Here is a 26740-nt window from a genome sequence, read left to right on the forward strand (position 1 = left end):
CGCTCTCGTAGGGGAAATACAAAAAAGTACAAGAGGAACCGAAAATACCCCTACACTATCATATAGAAGAAATTAGGAGTTAGAAGTTTGGTTTTTTTAATTAGTTTTGTAAAAAGCCCAAATCAAACTAAATCTAATTTCCTATTTTTTTAAAACTAAAAATTAAAAAAAGTAAAACTATACTGAACCGGCCCTAATTTAGTAAAAAGTGAAAAGAGGTGGTGGACAGCCGGAGGCAAGGAAAAAGGACTAGTTTTTTTTTTTTTTTTTTCCTTGCGTGTATTGTTGCGGAAAAAAAAGGTGCAGCCAAGCAAATCCTAGTTCGTGTCCCAAACGGCGGTGACAGTGTGCAGCACAACGCATGCGATTAGCAATGGCGAACAGCAAGAGGTTTCAATTGAAACTACCACTATCATCATGTCTTTTTCTCCTTCTCCTCCTCACGACTCAAATGCGTTGCAAAGCTGATGTTATTACCCTAACAGAAGATACTTTTTCCGACAAGGTAATAAATTTATTTATGATTTTTCCAGATCAATTATTAGGTTTATTGAATTAAAATTTTGTGTTTGTTCATGTATTTTTATAGAATGATTTTATGTTTTTGAATATAGTTTGAGTTCCAGAATTTTTGATGATGAGGTATTTTTGTTTTTGTAATTGGGATTATAACAAAGTCGTGATTTTTGATAACTAATTAAAGAAATAGGTTAATGTTATGCTAGATTTGTGATCCAAATGAATTGATTAATGTTTTATCAATTAGTGAAGTTAAATTTAATAAGTTGAGTGTTGTTGACTTCTAAAAAGGTTTAAGATGTCCGCGTTTATATTTCACGAAACTCAGTTTTTGATGAACGAGGAAAATTCCGTGAAATGATCAGTTTTAGGAAAAATTAACATTAATAATCCGAACTATGGACGGTCTTCTTGTTTTAATCCGAACTATGATTTAACCAAGAATAATCCTAAATATGAGTATAGCCTTCTTAAAACAGTCTCTCTCATGGAAGTGGACTATAATTGCAAATTGATACTTATGAGCTTAAAGCTGACCCAACAATGGGTGACTTGATTTACCGGGGAGGCTCATCAAAAGGCTCCTTCACAATTAAGTCTGCCATGGAACTTATTAGAAGAGATGATATTGAACCCATGGAAGACTCGAGTCCAACAACGTATTAAAGTATTCATGTGGTTAGCGATGCACGATAGATTGATGGGGAATGTTAACCGGGTGATAAGAAAACTCACCCTTGACCCAACTTGTCCACGGTGTGGGGAGGCAGAAGAGACCACACTCCACATACTCAGAGATTGTCCTGATATTGTTGGAGGTCCGGCCAATGCACCAAATTTTCGTATGAGTGGTCTACAACAATGGCTATATAAAAACCTCACGTATTCACCACAAAGTGATAAAGATAAGGAAATTTGGCCAACTTACTTTGCAATTACATTGTGGTGGATATGGAATTGGAGAAACTATATAGTATTCGGAAGTATTGACATACCCATGAATGTGGGAAGGTTTCTATTTACTCGGTTTGAAGAAATATGGAAATGTTGGGGATGATGTACTTGCTCCCTATGCTTCTTTACAAACTAGACAAGAGATTATGATTAGCCGGAAATTCCCTCCACAAGGATGGCTAGCTTTGAATACAGATGGAGCAGCGCGTGGGAGTTCTGGACTAGCAGGAGGAGGAGGCATAATACGGGACCATTCTGGTGTCCTACAATATGCCTTTTCTGCTAACTTTGGGTCATGTACAGCCTTTAGAGATGAAATTAAAGCTCTTGAGTTTGGCCTTGGTCTTGCCATAAGAATGGGAGTGAAGAAAATTATGATACAAATGGATAATATGGCTGCAGCTTCCACATTGAGCGACGCTGAACCATATGGAGGAGATTGTGTTCATGTGATTCATAGTTGTCGTAATCTGATTAAAAATAATGATCGGGAGGTATCCATCTTTCATGTGTATCGAGAAGGCAATAGGGCGACAGATTGGTTAGCAAACGTTGGAGTGCAACAAACATCAAAGTTTGAAATGATTCAAGTCCCACCATTGGAGCTTCGGAAGATACTTCATGAAGACTTGGTTATAGTGGCTTAGCCACGAATAGTCTCTAGTTCTTAGCTTTATTTTCTTTTTATGTTGGGGCTAGCCCCTCATTTGCATAAAAAAAAAAACAGTCTCTCTCATTTATTTACCTGTTATACCACGTAATTTCATTAAATGTTGGCCATTTGCTTTCTTCTTCCTCTGTGTTCGTCCGGATATACTTCCATATCCAACTTGAAGGACTTTCCTCTTCTTCCTCTTTCTTCCTTAGTCTCTTCTTCCTTTTTCTTCCCTAAACTATTGCTTCATTCTATCTCTTTTGAACCTTAACCAGATATGCATAAAAGAACTCAATTTTACAATTTGAACAAAACCCAGTCAAAACCCCCAATTTCAATAAAAGCCGGAAAAACCGCTACTACCCTTCTATGAACCTTTAGATGGTTTCTCCTCTTCCCTACGAAGCTCACAACAGGTGCATCCTCCCCTTCACTCCGACCCTTCACTTCATCATCATCACCCAGTAATAACTTAAAACTCGCCTTATGTTACATCACCCTTCTTTGATCCCTTCAATTTCTTTCTAGTTTCAGCTGTTAATGTGCACCCAAAGATAGATTGTACTTAGTGAGTTCAAATCAAAGATTATTGAGCCAAACCCAGGTTTGCGTTAAAATAACAAAAACCCCAAAAGTAAAAACTCTACTTTCTTTCTCCTATAGTGTTGGGGATTGAAGACCCGCTTGTTTCCCAACGTCTTTGCCTCGCTAGCGCCACCACCCACCAGCGACCAATCGCGGGTTGTCGAGGCTAGTACCCTTGTTGTTATTGCTATTGTTGTGGTTGTTCCTTGCTAATAGTTCCTCCATCTCACTCCTCTTTTATTTTATCTCCTGTGATGCGAGTGCTCCGATCAATCTCCGTCGTCCATCCTTTGTCAAGGATGATGTTGTTTGTTGAGTGAAGTTCCTCCATCTCACTCCTCTTTTAAATATATTTTTTTAAAAAATAAAAAAACCAGGTTTAAAGGTTACAAGTAACGTTACATGTGTTAATGGAGGGGTATAGTGATAGTTAGGATTATTCTAGGTTAAACTATATTTTGGATTAAAATGAGAAGGCCACTCATAGTAGGGATTATTAATATTAAATTTTCCTCAGTTTTATTGCAATTAGAGATTTTTTTTTTAATAAAAAAAAAACAGTACACAAGAGTTAGGATAGTATTCTCTCAACATTATAACCTAACTTATCCAAAGAAATAAAATAAGAAAATTTACTATCTACATGTGGGTCTATATGTCGCTGGGTCGGAATATCATGAACATGGGCTGGAATACAGTCTGGAATATCATGAACATGGGCTGAATATAGTCTGGTGTACGATTAGCTTCTCGGTAGATATGGCGTGCAGTATAACTATCAAAATGCGTTAGCCGATTTTTGACGTCATCCATAAGCAGTTGGATTTTCCACGAGCATTGTGCGCGTTTATGCAAAAATTGAATAATTAATAAATTGTCTCCCTCAATGGAAGTATGTAAAATATTATTTTCAATTGGTAATAGTAGTCCATTGCGGAGGGCTAAAGCTTCTGCAAGAAAAAGGGCAGGTTTCCCAATTATAGGAGCAACTAGCAATACATGTTCCCTAGGTGATCTCTAATGACTACCCCTGCTACCCGTGCTGCACCCGAGTTATTACGAACAAAGCCATCATAATTAAGTTTTAGGGTACTAAGAGTCAGGGGTGTCCAAGCAACACTAATACACCGTTAGTCTTTTCTTATTCAAAGAGTCTAAAGAAGTATGCATATTCCATTCTTTGAAAATTTTAAAAGCTTTGGTACAAAGTGTTAGAGACAACCTTTTGTATAAAATCAGTCGTGGTATTCGCTTTACGTATGCTCCATAAAGAAGTAATGATTTTCTTAACCGGCGAGGCAACATTAGTTTGCATGTCACGAAACAAAGAATTGAAGTGAATTAACTCAGAGTTAAGTACCTGTAGTGTAAAAAAAATGATCTTGAGTTTCAATATGAGTGTTGCAGAAGGGTAGACGCTGGGAATATCAATGTTTTGGTAACTAAGTTGTCTCTAGTAGGAAGATTATTGTGTAAAAGTTGCCACAAATTGTTTTTACCTTCAGGAAAACATCCAATTTCCAAATCGAGTGGAACTCCCACTTTAAAGGAAATATGGCTTTATGAGCTAATCATGTTGCAAATTTTATTGTAAATTGTCAATTACTAGGAGGCCCCAACACGGTTCATTCATCATATCAATAACTGGTAAGGGAATCACAACCGAGGAGGGACCGAGGGAACGACCGAAGGAGGAGCTTTCATTCCATGTGTGTGTTGGAGTAATGAAGTGATCGACCGTGATATCTGGATGTTGTATATGAGAAGTGTTCAAAGTTAATAACGAGACTAAATTGGTGAAATAGCACCAAGTGTCTAGCCAAAAAAGGACATCAGACCTATTTTCGATTTTCCATCTTAATCCTTGAAGAACGGGTTGAAATTATAAGATATTTTTCTATATCCAAGAATCTTTAGTTTGGGGTTTACACCTTACAGTAAAAAAAAAAAAACTCGTTTTCTGTGAACCCATAAGTTAGAATGATCTGATATTACTGCTTCGGTTTTACGAAGGCTTAGACCACCTTGATTCTTAGGACGACAAATTTATCCCCATTGTTATACATTTCTTTACTTCTTCCCAAAGAAATTAAGATTATGATCTAGAGAATTGGAAATTGTCTTTTGAAGTCGAGTTGTCGTCATTGCATAGGAAGGAAGAGCCTTCGAATGAATTTGTATTAAAACTGTTTTTCCAGCTTTTCAAAGTTTGAAAAGTAGAAAATTCTGTTTAGTAAAAGTTTTAGAATTAAAAAACACTCCAAAATGTCTACCAAGGATAGATTTTGAAGTCATATTGAAATAGCCTAACTAGTATTTTTTGGCGTTAGGTCACTAATTTTAAAAGGCAATCAAGGACTTATGGAAGTTAAAAAATCATTTAAACTTTCCGCGAGGGTAGCACAAGTGGTTGATTTATCCTTTCAAAATAGTAAACTGTCTTCTACGAAGAGTAAAAACGGATTGATAGGAGCTTTAGGCGTGGCTTTGACACCAATAACACTGTTCTTCTATTCTTGGGATTGAATCAAGAGTTTTCGAGCCAGGACGTCCATACAAATAACAAAAGGTGCAAGGTACAGGAGATAGATGACCCCCTTGTTGTAATCCTCTTGTAGGGGTAATTAGATTCGTTTAGTTATTACCGTCGGAGAGTAGAGAGTAGACTGTAATGACACATGTTTTAAACACATGTTTTAATCCGGTTGATCAAAATATTGTTAAAGCCAAAAGCTTGTAATGTAGATCAAAGAAAATCCCATTCTACCCTGTCATAAGCTTTCTCCATGTCTATGTTTGTATGCTAACCAACCAGTGTTATTTTTAGATTTATTGAACATGTTTTGAATTTCTTGTACAAAAAGAATTTTGTCTTGGATTGCTAGTTTTGGTGGTGAGCCCCCACTATTTTCTTTAAAAGTGGTTTGATTTTGTTGGCTACTAGAATCTTGCTATGGCTTTATAAACTAGTTACTTCGACACGGCATTATAGCCGTCGTACCCGGGTCGACCCGACGCGACAAGGATCCCGGTACGGAATCCGCACCGGATACTTGTATGACCAGTCGGATACGGCGGCTAAAAGGAAGAGGGAGAATCAATTTTTTTTTTTTTTTTTCGATTTTCAAACCCTAGATCTGTTAATTGGGGTTGAAGATTACCTAATTTCTCGTTGAAAATTTGGGGCTTTTATTAGAAACGAAATTTCGAATCTGTTGGTGTAATTTTTATCGACCACCCCGCCAATGGTACTCGCCGGCGGCAATGAGAGAGCCGATGGCCGTGGCCTCTGTTCTTGATTTTTGGACACTTTTATGTTTTGTTGGCTTGTTGCAGACTTCTTGAAAATATACACGTGAATCGCATAATCACAATACTTTAATTTTTTGTCCTCTTGCAGAGTTGTAGTACAGCTGGACTTTTTATTTTGGGTGGAAAGTACAACTGTACTCTATTCAAAAAGGAATATTTTATTAAACCGTAACTTTTTAGTTTTTATCCTTAATTTAAGGGTAATTTTTATTTATTTCTTTTTTTTTTGTTTTAATTTATATAATTATATTTTTTTATTTTTTTATTTTCCATATCCGCGTACCCGTGTCTTAATTTAGGAAAGGGTCCCCGTGTCTTCAAATTTTGATTTTTTCGAGTCCGACACTCGGATCCGTACCCGTGTCCGACACCCGTACCCGAGTCCGAGTAACATAGTTTATAAATGGTTGTACATAAACTATTAGCTCTATATTGATGCGCCATATTTGAGTTGTTTCTTTTTGGTATCAAAGTAACAATCGTATGATTAAGTTGTCGTAATAAAACACTGTTGTGAAAAAAAAAAAATTCCTCTGGCGGCTTTGCAAATATCTTGTTTGATGATTCGCTAATAATATTGGAAATTTTTTGGCCCAAAACCATACGACATATCAAAGAAGGCTTGTCTTATCTCCTCATCATGAATTGCCTGAGTTAAAATCGTATTATCTTCTTGAAAAATACTAGGTTTTATCCATGGTATATTGATGGTTCTTGAGTTAGAATGTGCCGATTTGAATCTAGTGGTAAATTCTTAATGGAAAAAATATGTAAGGGCCTGGAAAATCCACCCATTGGTTTACTTAGTTTTGTAATCTGAATATTTGGGATTGTCGCTCTATGATTCTCATAATTTCATGGAAAAAGCGAGAACCTCGATCACCTTGTGTAAGTCGTTGTTTTCGTGCATGTTTCCCTCATAAATTTTGACCAAAATAAAGTAGTCGTTCTCCTTGTGTAATAAGCCTTTGAAGGTGTTGGTGTTGTTCAATGTGTCGACGAGAAGGTGTTGTTCAATGTGTCGACGGGATGGAGTTGGAGTTGGAACTCCACATTTTTTAACTTGTCTTGGTTTATGCCAAAGTTTATTTTGTACATTTCCATATTTTCGAAAATCGAAAGTGCCAATGCTAATACAAAAAACGTGGATCCAAAAATGTTTAGTAACTAATTGTTGAGCTTCTTTATCAAGCATCCAAGCATTTTTTAATCTAAAAGAAAATAGTTTAGGGGGTTCAGAATTAAATATAAGCAAATTGGATTCGTTACAATTACACACGAAGTAGCTTTAGGCTACCAATCTCCTTGGAACTTTAGGTTACAAATCTCTATACAACTCACAAAAATACACAATCCTCTCTCTCTTTCTCTTCCTTTCTTCTATTTAAGCACTAGGAACTACTACTCAGTACATTTCATTTTCATTAAATGCCTGCTACTGCTGCTTTTGTACTTTAGTAGAGGCAACGCCCTTCTTGCTCACACCCCCTTCTCACTTGTTCTGTTTGATGTCCTTTGTTGTAGCTGTTGTTTGTCTCCCCTGCTTCTGTCTCCTGCTGTACACCAAGGGAACACGTCTAGGGTCAGGATGGTTCATTACAGATACTTGATAAACTAGTAACAATCGGAGAAGATAAAACCAAACTTGACCAGACGAGACTAGAAAATGATAAAAACATTCGCATAAAACATTCAGACCAGACATAAAATTCAAACCATATCAGGAAGAATCAGACCATACAAAACCAAAAACTAGAAAAATTAGACCAGACTAGATCAGACCAAGTGAAGAGATTGCAGCTAAACATTGCAGTTTCTCTATATTGAGACTAATGTGGTTGATGCGGCAACCATTACTTATGCAGGAGTCATGTATTATTGCCTCTTTATCTCTGAATCCAGTATGTGTAAGTTATGTTCTGCTCCCTTCCCTCCAGAATGATGTTTTAAACTCATTATGTTCAGAATTTATCCATTTTTAGTAGAGCTAAACAATTCACTATATTTTAACTTTCAATTATGGTAGACTAAAGTTCTTTATAATATGACCAGTATGTATCTGACTTTTATTGGTGTTCTTTTAGATTAAGGAGAAAGATACTGCTTGGTTCGTGAAATTCTGTGTTCCTTGGTGTAAGCACTGGTAAGAGCCATCTCTTCTTCAGAGTGTTAGCTGGGTTAGTGGTGAATGTTTTCTTTATGTTGGCTTCCTTTGATTCTAACACTGGTTGTTTTAGCAAGAATTTAGGATCAACGTGGGAAGACTTGGGGAAGGCCATGGAAGGGGAAGATGAGATAGAAGTTGGACAAGTTGACTGCAGTACTAGTAAACCCGTTTGCGCCGAAGTTGATATTCATTCATATCCAACGTTCAAGCTCTTCTACAACGGTGAAGAAGTTGCAAAATATCAGGGTAAATTTTTAGGTTCATCTGCTTGATTTATTCTGTTTTTATATGAACCTCTAATTATGTTTTAATGGTATGGCTTGGTTTGCTAGCCTTTGCTTTTTCTACATTAGATCAGATTTCATATTTCTGCTTTGCTAATGTGTTTTTTGTTTTTTGCCTTCAGTTTTTTAATGGGTTTGTCAGACTAAGAATTAGTTAAAAGGGATAACTTTTTGTGACTTATTGTAGAGTTAAGAAATGTTGCTTCAAAAAGCATTGTATATCAGGTATAGTAATTTTGTTTTTGATTGGACTGCCAGTGGGCATTAACTCCCTTTTTAGTGGTGGGATGAAAAGAAAATTAATTACCAGTTATCAAGATTGCACAACTTAAGTCCTTGACTTATACACCATCTAATTTAGGATTCCATCAGAACAATCACTATCTTCTAGGAAAGGTTCAACTGCAGACTGTTCATATGCTGGAGATGTAAATGCTAAAGCAACTATACAGTATAATAACCCCTTTTGTTCAGCAATGCTCATTAAGTATCCTGATTGTGGTAACACACAAAGATTTGATGAATTATGAGCTTCAGGAACCCGTGAGATTTCTTCAAGGATCTCTCTGAACTTTTTGTGGTTCTTACACTGATAAATGGATCGTAGAAGCTGGCACACAATTTGTGCTCAAATGCCCAAGAGCCAACTGGTCTAACTCCACGTGATGAGCTAATTAATCAAAGCTGATGCTGCATAAAAACATTTGAGTGTAGGTTGTTTAATCCTCATGGCCTCAGCATCTACATGACCAAGCAAATGCCCTGTCCAGTAGCTGGATAGACTGAATCCCCACTTAGGAAGCTCGGCTTAGTTTGCTTCCCTGTATCGTTTACATCATATCTTATACCAAGTTCTATGAAGGACTAATCACTTTTAAGATTGAAACCAATCACCTTGAAACTCCTAAGTATTTAATGGAGTCAAAAGTCTGTCTGAGTGTCTGACCATCCAACAACACAAATTTGGGAGATTGTTACCTGGATTTATTTCTTCTGATATCTTTTCTGTAGCCTCCTTGCACATATTTTGTCCTTCAGTGTAGATTCTGTAGAAACTTAAGGATAGAGCCTGAGTCCCTCTGGAATCTACTCTGTGCCACAAGCCCACAACATCTTTTCATCCTTCACACTTGAACACTCCTAGGGAAGAAGGATCCCAAAAAAGTATCTTCGACCAGCTTGAGGATCTTTGGGAAAGGAACATAACTAGCCCAAGAAGCCTGAAGCCCAGGTACAACGTATTTGGACATTTGGAGCCCAAACAGGACATATTGTATGTTTAATCAGTGTGATTCATCCAGCATTAGAAAGTGTCCTTGCAGGTATGATTGTAGGATTGTGTTTTACTATTCAAAACCTGGAAATCCATTTTAATACTCCGTATATGATTTGAACATTAGGGTATTACGATCAAGAAGGGTGGCAGAACTGAAAAATGATATCTGATCTGGTGCCAAGTCTGCAACTTTTTGTAGTTATGTACGGGTTTTCAATTCTCAAGTCCCGAACCCAATTTGAATTTAGAGATTCTGTATAAGATTATAACTAGACAAGATGTGATTGAATTCCTTTCCAATCGTCTGAGGAGGCCAAACTGAACTTATTTCAGGAACATGGCTATCCTTTGCACTCTATTTTGCTTGAAGAAGGAACACAGAAGATCTAGAGGTAGAGCTAGAGTGTTATTATTGTTATTTTTATTCCAGGGAGGGATAATTTTAAATTTTTAGCCCACTTCTGTTTGTTTGTGTATGCGTGTGCGCGCGCGTGTGTGTGTGTGTGCCCGCATGCGTGTGATTGAATAGGTTTTCTTAGAAAAAAATTAATCAAACAATGATCAACCAAGTCAACAATTTAAGAAGCATGTCAAACAAATATTGGGTCAAGTACTTTATTTCTATGTTACTCAGACACGAGTGTCGGTGTCGTGTCCGACAAGGTGTCGGAGTATCCGACACCCCGATCCAAATATTTGCAGACACTCCGACACGGTCAAAGGAGTGTCTTGACTTGTGTTTTAGACACGGCTCTTAGACAAAGTGTCGATAAAAAATAGCGACACTTTTTGTTAAAGTTTTAAAATAATTATTAAATTAATAATAAAATAAAGATTAAAATATTAATAAATAATAAAATTAAAATAAAAATAACAAAATAAGATAAAAGGTCGTGAAAGAGTTGAAAAGTCATTATATAATCCCTCAAAAAGTAAACATATAATAAATAAATAAATATAAAAAAGCTGAAATGAATAAATGATATCACGTGGGTTTGTTATTCTGTTCCCTCTTCCCACATACTCCTGACAGACCCACACCTTAGGTCTTTATTTTTAATAAAGGTAAAAAAGAAAAGAAAAAGGAGCAAAGCCCAATAAGTCAGTAAACCACGCCCACCACTCCACCAACACTAAACAGAAAACTCCTTCAACGCAAAACAGAGGATGAAGACCGCCGGAAACCATGGATGATTCTGAAACATGAGTGAAATCAAAGATTGAAGAGTACAGTACGCACGATTTTTCATCTACAATAAAAGCCCCAATGTGTTTTTTCTTCTCTCGTCTTCCCCGGCCTACAATTTCTAGATCTAGGGTTTCGAATTTGAATTTTTTTACTCAATTTTTTTTTCTGCTTCCGATTTCGACACTGCATTTCGGACTCTTTTCCGACACCGGTGTCGACACCTCCCCGGACACGTGTCGTGTGTCGTGTCGCGGGTCGGGTCGTGTCGCGGGTCGGGTCGTGTCGACACCGACACCAGCCGTCCGATGAAGTGTCGGAGTAACGTAGCTTTATTTTGTGTGGGGGCGAGGCAGTCTCAATGAGGCGCACCCAAAGTATGCCTAGGGCGCAACTGGTTTTCACAATTATTTTAACTCAAATAAGTGCGTTCACTTGAATGAGGTGCAATGAAGCGCACAACAGCGCTAAACGATCCGCATCGCCTCTGTGCGCCTTGAGCCTTTTTTTTTTTTACAATGCGTCTGGAATGCACTGGAAATTCCCAACAGCAACCTGTCACACACACACCCAACACAGAAGAATAGGATAGAAAAGAGGAAGCTTTGATTTCACCACAAAAGTTACGGATGCAAATAAACAGCAGCTTGAGGCTACAACTCTCCAACAGTGACCTTGGTCACAACTCTCACAAGTTCTACAAATTACACAATAGCCTTTCTCTCCCTTCTACTCTTTCTATTTATGCACTAAGGCTGATTCCTCCTAGTACATTACATTTAATGTTTACTGCTATGTTGCTGCTTTGTCCTCTAGTGTGCCAACGATTCCTTGCACTTCTCTTGCCTTGTGTTGTGTTGGTTGCCTTTCTGCAATAGCTGCTGCCTGACTATTCTTCTGCTTCCTGCTGTACACCAATTTGAATGGTGGACGGTTAGGATGATTCATTACATTACCCCGCTCCCAAAAATACACACATTGTCCTCAAGGTGGAAGCTTGGGAATCGACTGTTGCGCAGGTTTGCTTCCTCCCAGGTGGCCTCAAAGATTGGTAGCCCCCTCCATTTCAAAGATTGGTAGCCCCCTCCATTTAATCAGAACCTCCGTGGTGGTAGTCTCCCCTGTGGTTGTACTATACACCTCCAACAACTCTTCTGGTTCTACCATCAACTCCAGCTCATGAGTCAATTGCTCGGGTATGGAGGGTGAAGTATCTTGTGCTCCTACAGCTCTTCTCAGTTGTGACACATGAAAAACAGGGTGCAACTTACAGTTTGGGGGTAACCTGAGTTTATACGCCACTGTCCCCACCTTTTGGATGACCTCAAATGGTCCATAGAACCTAGCTGCTAGCTTCTCATTAGGCCTTCTAGCCAATGACCTCTGTCTGTATGGTTGTAATTTTAGCAGCACCGTATCTCCTACCTCAAAATGCTCTTCTCTCTTTTTATGTGCATTGTTTTTCATCACCTGTTGGGCCTTGAGCAGGTTGTGCCTAAGTTCATCCAAGACAAGATCTCGTTCCTGAAGTTGTTCTTCCAAGCTGCCCACTAGTGTCTGGCCAGCTCCTATGCGGCAGAGTTTTGGCGGGTCTCTGACATAAACTTGCGGAATGGAGTCATGCCAATGGAAGTATTATGGGAGTACTTTGCCCATGCCAACCAGCCTGCCCAACTCTTCGGTTTTTCCCCAACAAAACACCTCAAATATGTCTCAAGCCCCTTGTTCACATTCTCCGTTTTCCCGTCAGTTTGAGAATGATAAGCAGTGCTTCTTTTCAGCTCTGTACCTTGTAGCCTAAAGAGCTCCTTCCAGAAGACACTCAAAAATACTCTATCCCGGTCAGAAACAATCAAAGAGGGGAACCCATGCAGCTTGACTATCTCGCGGATGAAAGTGTTGGCGACGGAGAGAGCTGTGAATGGATGTTTAAGACCAAGAAAGTGAGCATACTTTGATAATCCGTCCACCACCACTAGGATAGTGTCCACTTCTTTAGACAACGTTAATCCCTCCACAAAATCCATCGAAATGTCCTCCCACACGGCTGTAGGTATGGGTAAGGGTTGAAGTAGGCCGGTTGGAGAACGTTGTGAGTGTTTGTTTTTCTGGCAAGTGAGACATTGTTGCACATAAGTACTCACATCCTTGTGCATACCCCTCCAAAACCACTCGGAAGCCAACCTCAAGTACGTCTTAACCTCCCCGCAATGACCTCCGATGGGGGAGTCATGGCAAGCTCTAAGTAACACCGGTATGATTGATGATGTTTTGGTGAGCACTACACGCCCCTTATACAGCAGCTGCCCCTCAACCACCTGATACCCAACTGGGTGCTTCCCTTCAGTGACATCCTGGCAGGGTTGGGTCACTTTCCAACTCCCTTCTCAACTCCTCCCAGTGTACCTCTTGTGTAGTCATCAATGATCCTAATTCTCCTCCCATTTCCATCTCGCCTCATTTCCGTGAGAGGGCGTCAGCCACGCGATTTGCCGTACCCGGTTTGTACTGAATTTCAAAATCAAACCCGATCAACTTTCGCACCCATTTTTTATAATCGGCGCCTATCTCCCTGTGTTATACCGGAGGCTTTGTTGATCCGTCCTTATCACAAAATGACGCCCTAGCAAGTAATGCTTTCACTTCTCTACTGCTAAGCAAATGGCCATTAATTCCTTCTCGTAAATTGATTTCGCCCTTGCCCTTGGACCCAACATTCTGCTGTAAAACGCTATGGGTCTGCCTTCCTGCATCATCACAGCTCCCAAACCATAGCCGTAGGCATATGTTTCTATCACGAACGACTTACCAAAATGGGGCATAGCTAACACCGGTGCTGTCTGTTTTAGGCGTTCAAATGAGACTATGGCCGCGGATGTCCAACCAAAGCTGTCTTTCTGGAGTTGATCGGTAAGCGGTTGTGCAATGTGGGCATGTCTTGCCACAATTTTGCGGTAGTAACCGGTAAGACCTAGAAATCCACGCAATTCCCTTAAGCTCTTCGGTACTTGCCACCTATGTTACTTCGACACGGCCATTTTTCCCTCGTACCCGGGTCGACCCGACGCGACAAGGATCCCGGTACGGAATCCGTACCGGAGCCTTGAAAGGTCAGTCGGACACGGCGGAATAAAAGGAAGAGGAAGAAGCTTTAATTTATTTATTTTTGCAATTTTCAAACCCTAGATCTATTTATTAAAGTTAAAGATTACCTAATTTCTTGTTGAAACATTGAGGCTTTTGTTAGAAACGTAATTCCGAACATAGTGATATAATTTTCGTCGACCATCCACAAATTTACTCTCCGGCGCGCGGTAGCCTCTGGTCTGGTTGCAGACTTCCAGGAAGGGGATGAAGAAGGTGAAAGAACCCCTAGTGCAGAATTGTCGTACAAGTTGTACAACTGATTTTTTTTTTTAAGAGAAAGTACAGCTGTACCACAGTACAAATGAAAAGGCATTTTTTATTTATTTCTTTTTTAATGGAGTACAACTGTACAACATTACAAATCAAAAAGTAATCTTTTATTTCTTTTTTTTATTACAACGTGGTGAAGCAATAATAAGTTAAATTGTTCCTCATTTTATTTTTAATTTTTTTACTATACCGAAAATACCCCCATGAGGTAATTATGTACTCTGAATTTATGTTTATTTGATTTTTTAAGAATTATTTTTTTATTTTTGTATTTTTATATTCCATATCCCCGTACCAGGTCCCCGTGTCTTCAAATTTTAATTTTTTTGAGTCCGACACTAGGATCCATACCCGTGTCCGACACCCGTACCCGAGTCTGAGTAACATAGCTTGCCACTCTAAGATAACCTTTATTTTATCTTGGTCAACAACCACTCCTTGATGAGAAATAACGTGGCCTAAATATGCCACCTCTTGTTTACCAAACTCACATTTTTTTTGGTTGGCAAATAATTTGTGCTCTGTAAGTTTAGTCAAAACCAACCTCATGTGTAAAACATGTTCTTCCTCATTTTCACTATAAACAAGTATATCATAAGAAAAAACAAGTACAAACTTGCGTAAGTAAGGGCGGAATACCTCATTCATCAATGATTGGAAGGTGGCCGGGGCGTTGGTTAGCCCGAAAGGCATCACAAGGAATTCATAGTGACCCTCATTAGTCCGGAAAGCAGTTTTGTGGACATCCTTCAGCCTGACCACAATTTGATGATACCTGGCCTTAAGGTCGAGTTTGGAGAAGACCTTGGCCCTATGGAGTTCGTCTAATAGATCGTCAATCACGGGGATGGGGTATTTGTCGGGCACAGTTTCTTTGTTCAAGGCTCGGTAGTCAACGCAAAAACGCCATGAGCCATCCTTTTTCTTGACGAGTAATACGAAGCTAGAAAAAGTACTTGTCGAAGGTTGAATGATGCCCGCCTCAAGCATTTCCCTAATCAGCCTCTCTATTTCATCTTTTTGTATCTGTGGATAGCGATAAGGTCGCACCCCAACTGGGTTGCTGCCATCCTTTAAGAGAATAGCGTGTTCGTGGCCATGTCGGGTGGCAGACCCTGTGGTTGATCAAATACCCCTTCAAACTCGGTCATCAACGTTCTCAAATACCCAGGTATCTCTCCCTCTTGTATTCTCCTGCCTTCCAGATTGTTGTACTCCACTGGTATCCCACCTCCTTCCTTTCTCAGTATCTTGATCATGGCTTTCAGAGAAACCTTGGACCGGGCCAAAGAAGGGTCACCCCGGAGAGTCACTGTGGCTCCTTCCTAATGCCCAATATCACGTCGGCTAGGATGCTCGGACTCGGCTCACCACCCCTCCGTACCGGTGTCGACACGACGCGACCCGGGTGCGGACACGGAATCCGGATCGGACCCGCCGGAGAGAAAGTGGACTCGGCAACTCGCTAACCCTAGATCTAAAATTGAAGGAAGAAAACAACAAATCAAGAGCCGAAACCTTAGGGCTTTTGTTCGGCCAAAAAATCCGAGTAGATTGAAACCACCGACTTGTTCGTTTTCTTCTCCGGCGAAGGGTGGCTGTCTTCACCTTCTCTTCGACCTTTTAAAAAAAAAATGGACATTGTGCTGGTTCTGGTTCTGGTTTTCTATTTTTATTTTTTTATGTGGGGTTGGGTAATGGAAGAAAGTCACGTGATTTCCATCTCTCATTTTATTCATTACTGATTCTTCTACCTCTTTTTCTGTTTTTTAACTTTATTGGTGGGGTATTCTTGACTCTTGAGTCCTTTTATTATGCCTCTTTTTCTGTTTTTTACTTTATTTAATATCAGCAATAAAGTATGATATATTTATCCAACCAAGGAGTTTGACTTCTCACCTACTCCTCCATAATACTGAAATTATGTACATTTAAAAAAAAAAAAAAACCAGTACTTTAAAAAAAAAAATCTGCAAATAAAAATAAAAAATCTTTATTTTTTTTTGCATTGCCGTGTCCCCGAGTCCAAATACCAGTTTTGGACCCTTTCGAAACGTGTCCCCGAGTCCTTGATTTTTGAGTTTCTCATGTCCGACACTCGGATCCCTTACCCGAGTCCGACACCCGTACCCGAGTCCGAGCATCCTAGCACGTCGGAGTTGCCCAGTTCAAGTGGTAGGAAGTCCTCCAACACCTCAATTTCCCCATTCAAAATTAACCTTATCCCTTTGCAAATTCCAGTCCCTAGTACAGCTTCTCCATTCCCCAAGGATACACCAAAACCGCCAGACTCGGACACTCCGATTCCCAACTGTTCCACTGCCTTGAGTGAGATAAAATCGTGGGTTGCCTTGGGATCGACCATCACTACCACTTCCCCTTCTCCAATTCGCCCTAGCAGTTTAAGAGTTTTAGGATTAGTCAGACCTACTATGGAATTGATACTTACCGTTGCTGGTGCCTCCTCATCGTCGGCCATCTCCAACGCCTGAAATTCCTCTTCTCCACCGCCCTCATTATCCTCCTCATCTACCAACAGAACACTGAGCTCTTTCCGTTTACATTGATGCCCGATTCCCCATCTCTCGTCGCATTGAAAGCATAGGCCCTTAGCCCTCTTGTCGGCAAGTTCCTTCTCGGTCAACCTTTTAACTTCGCCGGAGAATCGCGATTGTGAGGTTTCTGTGTTTCTGGTCTGGGTGCTGGTTATATTTGATCCCACGGATTCGGAGGTCTACCCATTTACTTTAATGCCTGCCCCTTTTGCCAACGGATTGTAGCTGTTGGAGTTCAAAAACTGACTCTGGGCTTAGGACTGGAAGTGTTATGAGAATGTGTGACTGGGCTTTTGCTGAAATATGAGAATGACCCATTACGAGCAGGCCCATTACCCCCTCTTCTTAACCCATTTACTCTGTTCCTTTCTTCAACCCTAATTGCTAGATCCATAGTGTCTTCCAGGGTGTACGGGTTTAGAACTCGGATCTCAGCTTTAATCTCATCTTTTAAACCGTTCATAAATTGACCCATCAAAATACTCTCTGGTACATCAGTCAAAGGTGACACCAGCTCCATATACATCTTCTGATATTCTGCCACCGTTGTGGTTTGGGTGGTTGCAAGCCACTACCCTCTTGGAGGGTACCTGCAGTCCTGCACTCGTCGGCTGAAACTTCACCAGAACCTTCTCCTTCACTCAACCCAGGTACGCATTGGATGGCGTCGAGATTCGAACGTGTACCATCTCAAGGCGTCGCCTTCCATTGCCACCACTGCTGCATCCATTTTCTCAGCTTCTGTCAACTTGTAGAAATCAAAATACTTTTCCCCTCTGAGAATCCACCCATCCGGATCTTTACCCTCGAACAAAGGCAGCTTTCGATATTTCCAGTGCCCTCTCTCATTTTCCCTTCTATGTATTGAGTTTCCCTCCTCTTTTTCAAAGTTCGAATTTCTGGGTGAGCTTCTGGGTTCTTTATAGCGAGATAAGAGAGCTTTCATGTCCTCCTGGAACTGTTCTTGGTCGCGCTTCATAGTGGCCATTCCTTCCGCCAGGACCTGTTGCATCGTGCCCTCTATTCCTCCCATTCTACGCCTGACTTCTGCCATCCCTTCTTCCAGAGCCTCCAATCTTTGTGAGTTTGAGTTAACCATGGTTGCCTCCCCCCTGTGACCGTGGCTGCTCTGATACCAAGTGGAATGCACTGGCAATTCCCAACAGCAACCTGTCACACACACACCCAACACAGAAGAATAGGATAGAAAAGAGGAAGCTTTGATTTCACCACAAAAGTGTACGGATACAAATAAACAGCAGCTTGAGGCTACAACTCTCCAACAGTGACTTTAGGTCACAACTCTCACAAGTTCTACAAATTACACAATAGCCTTTCTCTCCCTTCTACTCTTTCTATTTATTCACTAAGGCTGATTCCTCCTAGTACATGACATTTAATGTTTACTGCTATGTTGCTGCTTTGTCCTCTAGTGTGCCAACGGCTCCTTGCACTTCTCTTGCCTTGTGTTGTGTTGGTTGCCTTTCTGCAATAGCTGCTGCCTGACTATTTTCTGCTTCCTGCTGTACACCAATTTGACGGGTGGGCGGTTAGGATGATTCATTACAGCGTCCAAGTATTATGCCCCTCCTATTCTTAGGATAGGGCTCGTTATTTATCGATACTCATGTCGGTTTGAGTTAAAGTGTGAAAATAATTAGCTGTGTAGTATTGTAGTGTTAAGCTAAGCCAATAGCTACAATATGTTCTTTACTTTGCTGTACATAGTACGGAATCCAATTTCTTGATTTTCTTTTTCTGTTTGCATATTGGCGTACAAAATGAATGGCCACTAGTGTGTTTCTCAAAACATTGCTGTGATAAAGACTATCAGAAGTATGAACTTGAGCTTGGAAGGGAGAAAAAATTCATAGCATTCAGTGCTTGTAGAGTATATCTGGGCTAGTAATTAGTAGGTTTGTGTGTAATAGACTAATAGTAGTATATAGGATTTGAAAAGCTAATTTCTTGATGCATAGTTTCTACCTTTGTTATTAATTTAGGGAAACGAGATGTAGAGTCGCTCAGAGCATTTGTTTTGGAAGAAACGGAGAAAGCAGCAGCAAAAGCAGAGGATGATGTTGACAGAGGAGAACTATAACTTTTATAGGTACGTGAAAGACACATATCCTTATTTCTTTTCTCCACCTAGTAAGTGTCATTTCAAATTTCTATCCAGTGAAGTTTATGAATTTATATATCTCATTGCATGACTTTACAGGAGCTGGTATGGTATGACACCAGCAGAATCAGTGTGCAAAATGTAGCATGTTGAGAATTTTGAACCTGGTCATATGGTTGATCCCATGGCCATATGGCTACTACAGCCGTAGCGATCATGAGTAAATTTCTCAACTTAGAGTAATATTATTTGTGTTTATGAGCCCTAGTAGTAGTCTTCAGCTTTGAGATCTTTGCTAGCCATTCATTCTTTCTTCCACCTTGAACAGTAGATCGATCAATATGTAAAGAAAGTACATGTAACGTGAGACAAATGAACACAGTACTGAACTGAGCGACTGTCATGCTGCAAACTTTCTCTTTATGAGTGCACTATGCTCTTAACGTCTTATGGGTGCAAATTTTGCCTTGTTTATGGAAAAACCTTTGTTTATGCACTTTTGTGACAGCAGTCGCCTGATAGGTCTAAATGCAAAATTAAAGCTGGATGCAAACACTAGTACAAGTGTACATACACTCCTAAATTGCATTTTGAAGTCCCATCTGCCTTTTGGAGAAGTGATTGTACTTTTTATGTCAAATGTCCGTATCTTTTAGCTGATTTTCATTCCCGAAATGATTAAGGGTTGTGTGTAAATGATTAAGGGTTGTGTTTTCTAAGACTATATTAGTAAAATAATGTTATGTTTTCTGCAATCGTTGTATTTTCTTTTGGTATCAAACAACATAGTTTGATAATATAGGGTGGTTGTATTTTTTCATTTTGCACCAAACAACATAGTTTGGTAGGGATGACATCTGGGTAAAGATTTGTGGATTATGACGGGTACGACTTTTCATACTCGCCTGCCCCACCCCACATCCACCCTGCCCATCTCATTCCAACCCTCCTGCATTATCTTACAAACTATTTTATAATTTACTAAGCTTGATTTGGGCATTTCAATCTCACTTCAGGCAGCCCAAGCTCATCATTAGTTGTAAATACTCTAACTCTAATTTCATGCACCACCTACTCAGTACTCACTCTCACGCCTCCTTTTCTCTCTCCATTCCCAAAGCGCCGGTAAATACAACGACAATCGCGAGGTTTAGCCACGATCGCCAAGTTCAACCACCATCCTCGAAATCTCCTTACTTTCTCTTGTATTATCTTCAACAAAAATCAAGTAATGTTGTGGATTTATAATTGTTTATGGTTTTGTATTAAATCTGTAATTAGCATCTTTTTGAAAGGAGATTCATGGGAATTAAATGAATTTGCATCATTAGATATTTGTAATATGATTCACTATTTCTTAGTTAGCTTGGTAAACTAGGGAAGGTAAGAACCAAGCCATCCTTATTAGGTCTAGAAGTGTTTCTCGGATTACAGAGCTCAACTGTTAAACTTTTACAGAAGGTTGAGCCTTAACCATTCTGAGCACGGCCGTGCATTTTCACAGTATCTAACTCTCTGAGAGGCCTTGTTACACAACAACACCATATCCTATCAAAGATAAGAGGACAACCCATTCTTGCAATCTATGAACACTCACTTTGATTCATAGTACGCCCATTAACTTCTTTTATAGCCTCCTTTTACGGTGCGACGTTTAGCTAGCATTAGAGTGAACTAATTCTCAAACGAGCAGACATAATTACTCATGTTCTAAGGCATGGTTCTAATCACCATTAATGAGAACTACTTATGACATGACCTTAATCTTTTAAAGTGTTCTCATGGTCAATCCGATACAAGATCCAATAAGTATCTATGCAAAAGATTCTGACATCCAATCAATCTAGTTCAAGAAACCGAACTACAAATCTACTTGCAATCTAATCTTCATTAGTCATTGGTCGTCCACCTTTCAATGACCTGGATTAGGGATCCTTTGTGACTTCAATATTCAAGTTCACTTATGGGTGTTTCTTTGTCGAAGAATCCATCTTGACATCCCATTTGAATGTTTTGAATCACATGGACTTATCATTTAATACTAAACCAAATTAAATGAATATGAAATAATAAATTTCATAAATATGAAATGGTTAAACCAATTGTTTTAAACACGGATCTAACAGATGTTCTAAAATAAAACTTAGAAAATCAAAGCCATTCTTCAATATGCTTGATTCCCATGGTTGCTACATGTGCGTTGTGCTTCTCTTGTGGCAACGGTTTAGTCAATGGATCCGTGACGTTGTCGTCAGTTCCAACCTTGCAAATCTCGATTTCTATCCTTTCAACGATTTCTCGAAGTATATGAAATCGCCGCAGTACGTGCTTGGACTTCTAGTGGCTCCTAGGCTCCTTTGCCTGAGCAATGGCTCCAAAGCCATTGGTATTTTAATGGAGGGGACAACCCCAAGTTCTTCGATGAACTTCCGAATCCAAACAACTTCCTTTGCTGCTTCTGGGCAACAATGTGCTCCGCTTCAGTTGTAGAATCCGCAATAGTGCTTTGCTTAGCACTTTTCCAGCTCACTGCTCCGCCAAAGGCAGAACAAAAACCCAGACTGTGATCTAAAATCATCTCTGTCGGTTCGAAAGCTTGCGTCCGTATAGCCCTTAAACAATCAACTCATCTGTACCACCATAGACCAGAAACTGATCGTTAGTCCTTTTCAGGTACTTTAGGATATTCTTGGCAGCAGTCCAATGCGCCTCACCTGGTTCTGACTGGTACCTGCTCGTTGCACTGAGTGCGAACGAAACATCCAGCCTTGTACAAATCATAGCATACATGATGGATCCAATAGCCGAAGCGTATGGAATTTCACTCATCTTTCTACGCTCATCAGATGTTTTGGGACACTGAGTCTTGCTTAGATATGTGCCATGTGTCATGGGTAGATGGCCTCTCTTGGATTCCATCATATTGAACCTAGCTACCACATTTTCAATGTAAGTGCTCTGGCTTAGTCCAATCATCCTCTTAGATCTATCTCTATAGATCTTGATTCCCAATATGTATTGTGCCTCTCCTAAGTCCTTCATTGAGATACATTTTCCAAGCCAAGTCTTTACAGACTCCAACATAGGAATGTCGTTTCCAATAAGTAGTATGTCATCTACATACAAGACTAGGAATGCAATTTTACTCCCACTGACCTTCTTGTATACACAAGATTCGTCCTGATTCTTGATGAAGCCAAACTTATTGGCTGCTTCATCAAATCGTTTATTCCAACTCCTTGATGCCTGCTTTAATCCATAAATGGATTTCTTAAGCTTGCATACCTTTCCTTGGTTCTTTTGATCGACAAAACCCTCCGGATGTGTCATAAACACAGTCTCTTCAAGAACACCATTCAAGAAGGCAGTTTTGACATCCATTTTCCATATTTCATAGTCATGAAACGCGGCAATCGCAAGGATTATCCGAATAGACTTAAGTATCACGACAACTTGCCAGTAACCTTTTTCTACCAATCTAGCCTTGTATACGTATACAATTCCATCTTTTTCTTTCTTCAATTTGAAGACCCATTTGTTAGGTTATGATACATATGACAATACATAAATCATACGGAAAAACCATAAGGCCAGGAAAGCATATTATTTACACATAATCATTTAGCATAGTATAGATGCATACACTTTGTAGCGTGCCTTCCCTAGCTGCGCCCGAACCGAACAAGAAAAAGTCTTTAGGACTCCAAATGTCGTCCCTCCGTAGATAGTCCACAGTACGTCCGGATCCGCCTCAAGATTGACCAACTAGAATCGCCCTTAAGGTGCTAGGAATTTTCGGCTATTGTTGTGCAAGTGTATGGCTGAATTTTCTTTCAAAAACTTACCCTTTGAAAACTTCAATCGTGTTTATAAATTATCACCCTAGGCCCTTATTTATAGAGGTTTGGAAAGGGAATTGGAATCCTAGTAGGATACGATTTAATTAAACTTAGAATCCTACAAGGACTCTAATTAATTAAATAATCCTAATAGGAATAGGAATTTAATCATACACCAAATCCTAATAGATTTAGGAATCATGCATGGACACAAACACACACACGTACGGAGCCACGAGGGCGCCCGCACACGTGCGCTCGGCCCACGTAGCCCACGCTGGGCAGCCTTGCCTTGGCGCGCTGGGCCTGCCTTGCGGTGGGCCTGGCGCTGCCTTGGGCTGGGCGTTGGTGCGCGTCTTTGCTTGCTGGGCGATGGCCTGGCTTCGTGCTGGGCCTTCGTCCGGCAGGCCTCGTCCGATGCTTATTCGTACGATACGCTTCCGATTAAATTCCCGGTTCCGGAATTCATTTCCGAAACGAACAATATTTAATATTTCCGATTCCGGAATTAATTTCCGTTTCGAACAAATATTTAATATTTCCGTTTCCGGGACTATTTTCCGATTCCGATAATATTTCCGATTCTGACAATATTTCCGTTTCCGGCAATATTTCCGATTCCGGCAATATTTCCATTTCTGATAATATTTTCTGATACATACCATGTTTCCGTTTCCGGCAACATATAATATTTATATTTCCGATACGATCCATATTTCCGTTTCCGGCAATATCATCGTTTCCGGAGTATTCATTTCTTGCTTGTGACGATCTCAGCTCCCACTGAAACCAAGATCCGTCGATTCCGAATATCCATAGATAGAGTATTTAATGCCATTAAATACTTGATCCGTTTACGTACTATTTGTGTGATCCTACGGGTTCAGTCAAGAGTAAGCTGTGGATTAATATCATTAATTCCACTTGAACTGAAGCGGCCTCTAGCTAGGCATTCAGCTCACTTGATCTCACTGAATTATTAACTTGTTAATTAATACTGAACCGCATTTATTAGACTTAATATTGAATGCATACTTGGACCAAGGGCATTATTTCCTCCAGTCTCCCTCTTGTCCTTAGGGACAAGTGTGCATTTCCTAATTCCTTTGTCACTCGATGCTTGATCTTGAAAATAAGGTAAGAGTTGTCATCCTTATTATGTCCAGAGGTGTTTCTCGGTTTCAGAGTTCAACTGATCAAATAAGCAGATAATCATAGCCTATGATTCATCTGAGCACGGCCATGCATTTCACAGTTTTTAGCTCTCCGAGTGGCCTTGTACAACTTTTAAGCATCTCATCCCGATTTATGGGAGGACAATCCCAATCTTGCGATCTTGAGATTAGAATTCGTTTGATAGGTGATTACCTGAGCGTTGCCTTTATAACCTCCTTTTACGGTGCGACGGTTGGTCAACGTCAAAGTAACCAGTTCTCAAACAAGTAATCTCAAATCATTCAGGTATTGAGGATTTAGTGTCTAATAATTTTAATGAAATTTACTTATGACAGATTTTCATCTCTTACAGTAAAGTTTCATAGGTCTGTCCGATACTAGTCTTCCCAAAGTAAGTATCTATGCAAATGATTATGACATTGCCATGTCCACATAGTTCAAGAAACAGAACTACTAGTCATCTTGCATTCTAGTCGTCTAACGTTTTCTATGCGTCCAATGTTATAGAAAACTCCGACCAGGGACCATTTTCAACTTTTGACATCCAAGTTCACTTGATAGACATTTCTTAGTCACAGGACTGGTCCTGACAGTCTATCTTGAATATATCGTCAAATTGAAGGGACTCATCATTTAATAAACCACAAATTAAATGGAAAAATGAATTCTATTCATTTATTGTGAATGATTAACCAATAATGTTTTACAAAGATTTAAACTCTAAAACTTTAAAACATTAAATAAGGACATCAAAGCCATCTCCAATATGCTTGATTCCCATGGCTGCAGTGTGCGAGTTGTGCTTCGCTTGCAGCAGAGGTTTAGTCAATGGATCTGATACGTTGTCATAAGTTCCAATCTTGCTTATCTCGACTTCTTTTCTTTCAACGAACTCTCGTAGAAGGTGAAATCTACGAAGTACATGCTTGACTCTTTGGTGGTGTCTAGGCTCCTTTTCCTGTGCAATAGCTACGTTATTATCACAATACAGGGCTATTGGTCCTTTAATGGAGGGGATTACACCTAGTTCACCTATGAACTTCCTTAGCCATATAGCTTCCTTTGCTGCTTCATGTGCAGCAATGTACTCCGCTTCAGTTGTAGAATCCGCAATGGTGCTTTGCTTAGAACTTTTCCAGCTTACTGCACCTCCGTTGAGGCAGAAGACAAACCCAGACTGTGATCTGAAATCATCTTTGTCGGTTTGGAAACTTGCGTCCGTATAGCCTTTAACAATTAATTCATCATCTCCACCATAGACCAGGAAGTCATCTTTGTGCCTTTTCAGGTACTTCAGAATATTCTTGGCAGCAGTCCAATGTGCCTCTCCTGGGTCTGACTGGTATCTGCTCGTAGCACTGAGTGCGTACGCAACATCCGGGCGTGTACATATCATAGCATACATTATTGAACCAATCAATAATGCATATGGAATCCCATTCATTCGTCTACGCTCATCAAGTGTTTTTGGGCACTGAGTCTTGCTTAGAGTTATTCCATGAGACATGGGTAGGTAGCCTCGCTTGGAGTCTGCCATCTTGAACCTATCAAGTACCTTATTGATATAAGTGCTTTGACTAAGTCCAATCATCTTTTTAGATCTATCTCTGTAAATCTTGATGCCCAATATGTACTGTGCTTCTCCTAGATCCTTCATCGAAAAACATTTCCCAAGCCAAATCTTGACAGAGTTCAACATAGGAATGTCATTTCCGATAAGTAATATGTCGTCGACATATAATACTAGGAAAGCAATTTTGCTCCCACTAACCTTCTTGTATACACAAGATTCGTCTGCGTTCTTGATGAAACCAAAGTCACTGACTGCTTCATCAAAACGTATATTCCAGCTCCTGGATGCCTGCTTCAATCCGTAGATTGATTTCTTTAGCTTGCATACCTTTTTAGTATTCTTTGGATCCTCAAAACCTTCAGGCTGTGTCATGAACACAGTTTCTGTTAAAATGCCGTTTAAGAAAGCGGTTTTGACATCCATCTGCCATATTTCGTAATCGTAATATGCAGCGATTGCTAACATTATCCGAATAGACTTTAGCATTGCAACTGGTGAAAAGGTTTCATCGTAATCCACACCGTGGACTTGCCTGTAACCTTTTGCAACCAATCTAGCTTTGAAAACTTCAAGTTTCCCATCCTTGTCCTTTTTCAGTTTGAAAACCCATTTGATTCCAATGGCTTGGTAGCCATCTGGCAAATCGACCAAATCCCATACTTGGTTTTCAGACATGGAGTCTAATTCAGATTGCATGGCTTCTTGCCATTGCTTGGAGCTAGGGCTCGTCATAGCTTGTTTGTAAGTCGCAGGTTCATCACTTTCAAGTAATAGAATGTCATAGCTCTCGTTCGTCAAAATACCTAAGTACCTTTCCGGTTGAGATCTATATCTTTGCGATCTACGCGGGGTAACATTTCTAGATTGACCATGATTCTCACCAGATTCTTCTAAAGATCTCTGAGTTTCATCCTGAATGTCATCTTGAGCTTTCTCTAGAGTTTGTTGTTTGACTCGAATTTCTTCGAGGTCTACTTTTCTCCCACTTGTCATTTTGGAAATGTGATCTTTCTCCAAAAAGACACCATCTCGAGCAACAAACACCTTGTTCTCAGATGTATTGTAGAAGTAATACCCCTTTGTTTCCTTTGGATAGCCCACAAGGATACATTTCTCAGAT

At 39.9% G+C, this 26740-nt stretch overlaps 1 protein-coding gene across 2 annotated transcripts; it reads left to right on the top strand.

The window, feature by feature from the left end:
* The first annotated feature begins 261 nt into the window (after positions 1 to 261).
* Positions 262 to 19524, top strand: LOC110802914 (protein disulfide-isomerase 5-1). 2 transcript variants are annotated; one of them, XR_008918693.1, is made up of 6 exons: positions 262 to 505; positions 8110 to 8168; positions 8263 to 8438; positions 10086 to 10144; positions 18914 to 19020; positions 19132 to 19524. XR_008918693.1 is itself a non-coding variant. In XM_022008365.2 (5 exons), the coding sequence occupies exons 1-4, from the start codon at positions 362 to 364 to the stop codon at positions 19009 to 19011; spliced, it is 477 nt and encodes a 158-aa protein (XP_021864057.2). In that variant the 5' UTR covers positions 265 to 361; the 3' UTR covers positions 19012 to 19020; positions 19132 to 19524. The 2 variants fall into 2 exon arrangements, 1 of the variants encoding a protein (XP_021864057.2); XM_022008365.2 differs by lacking the exon at positions 10086 to 10144 and having other exon boundaries at positions 265 to 505.
* The last annotated feature ends 7216 nt before the right edge of the window (positions 19525 to 26740 follow it).

This window comes from Spinacia oleracea, chromosome 4 (genome assembly GCF_020520425.1).
Source record: "Spinacia oleracea cultivar Varoflay chromosome 4, BTI_SOV_V1, whole genome shotgun sequence".
Lineage (NCBI taxonomy): Eukaryota > Viridiplantae > Streptophyta > Magnoliopsida > Caryophyllales > Amaranthaceae > Spinacia > Spinacia oleracea.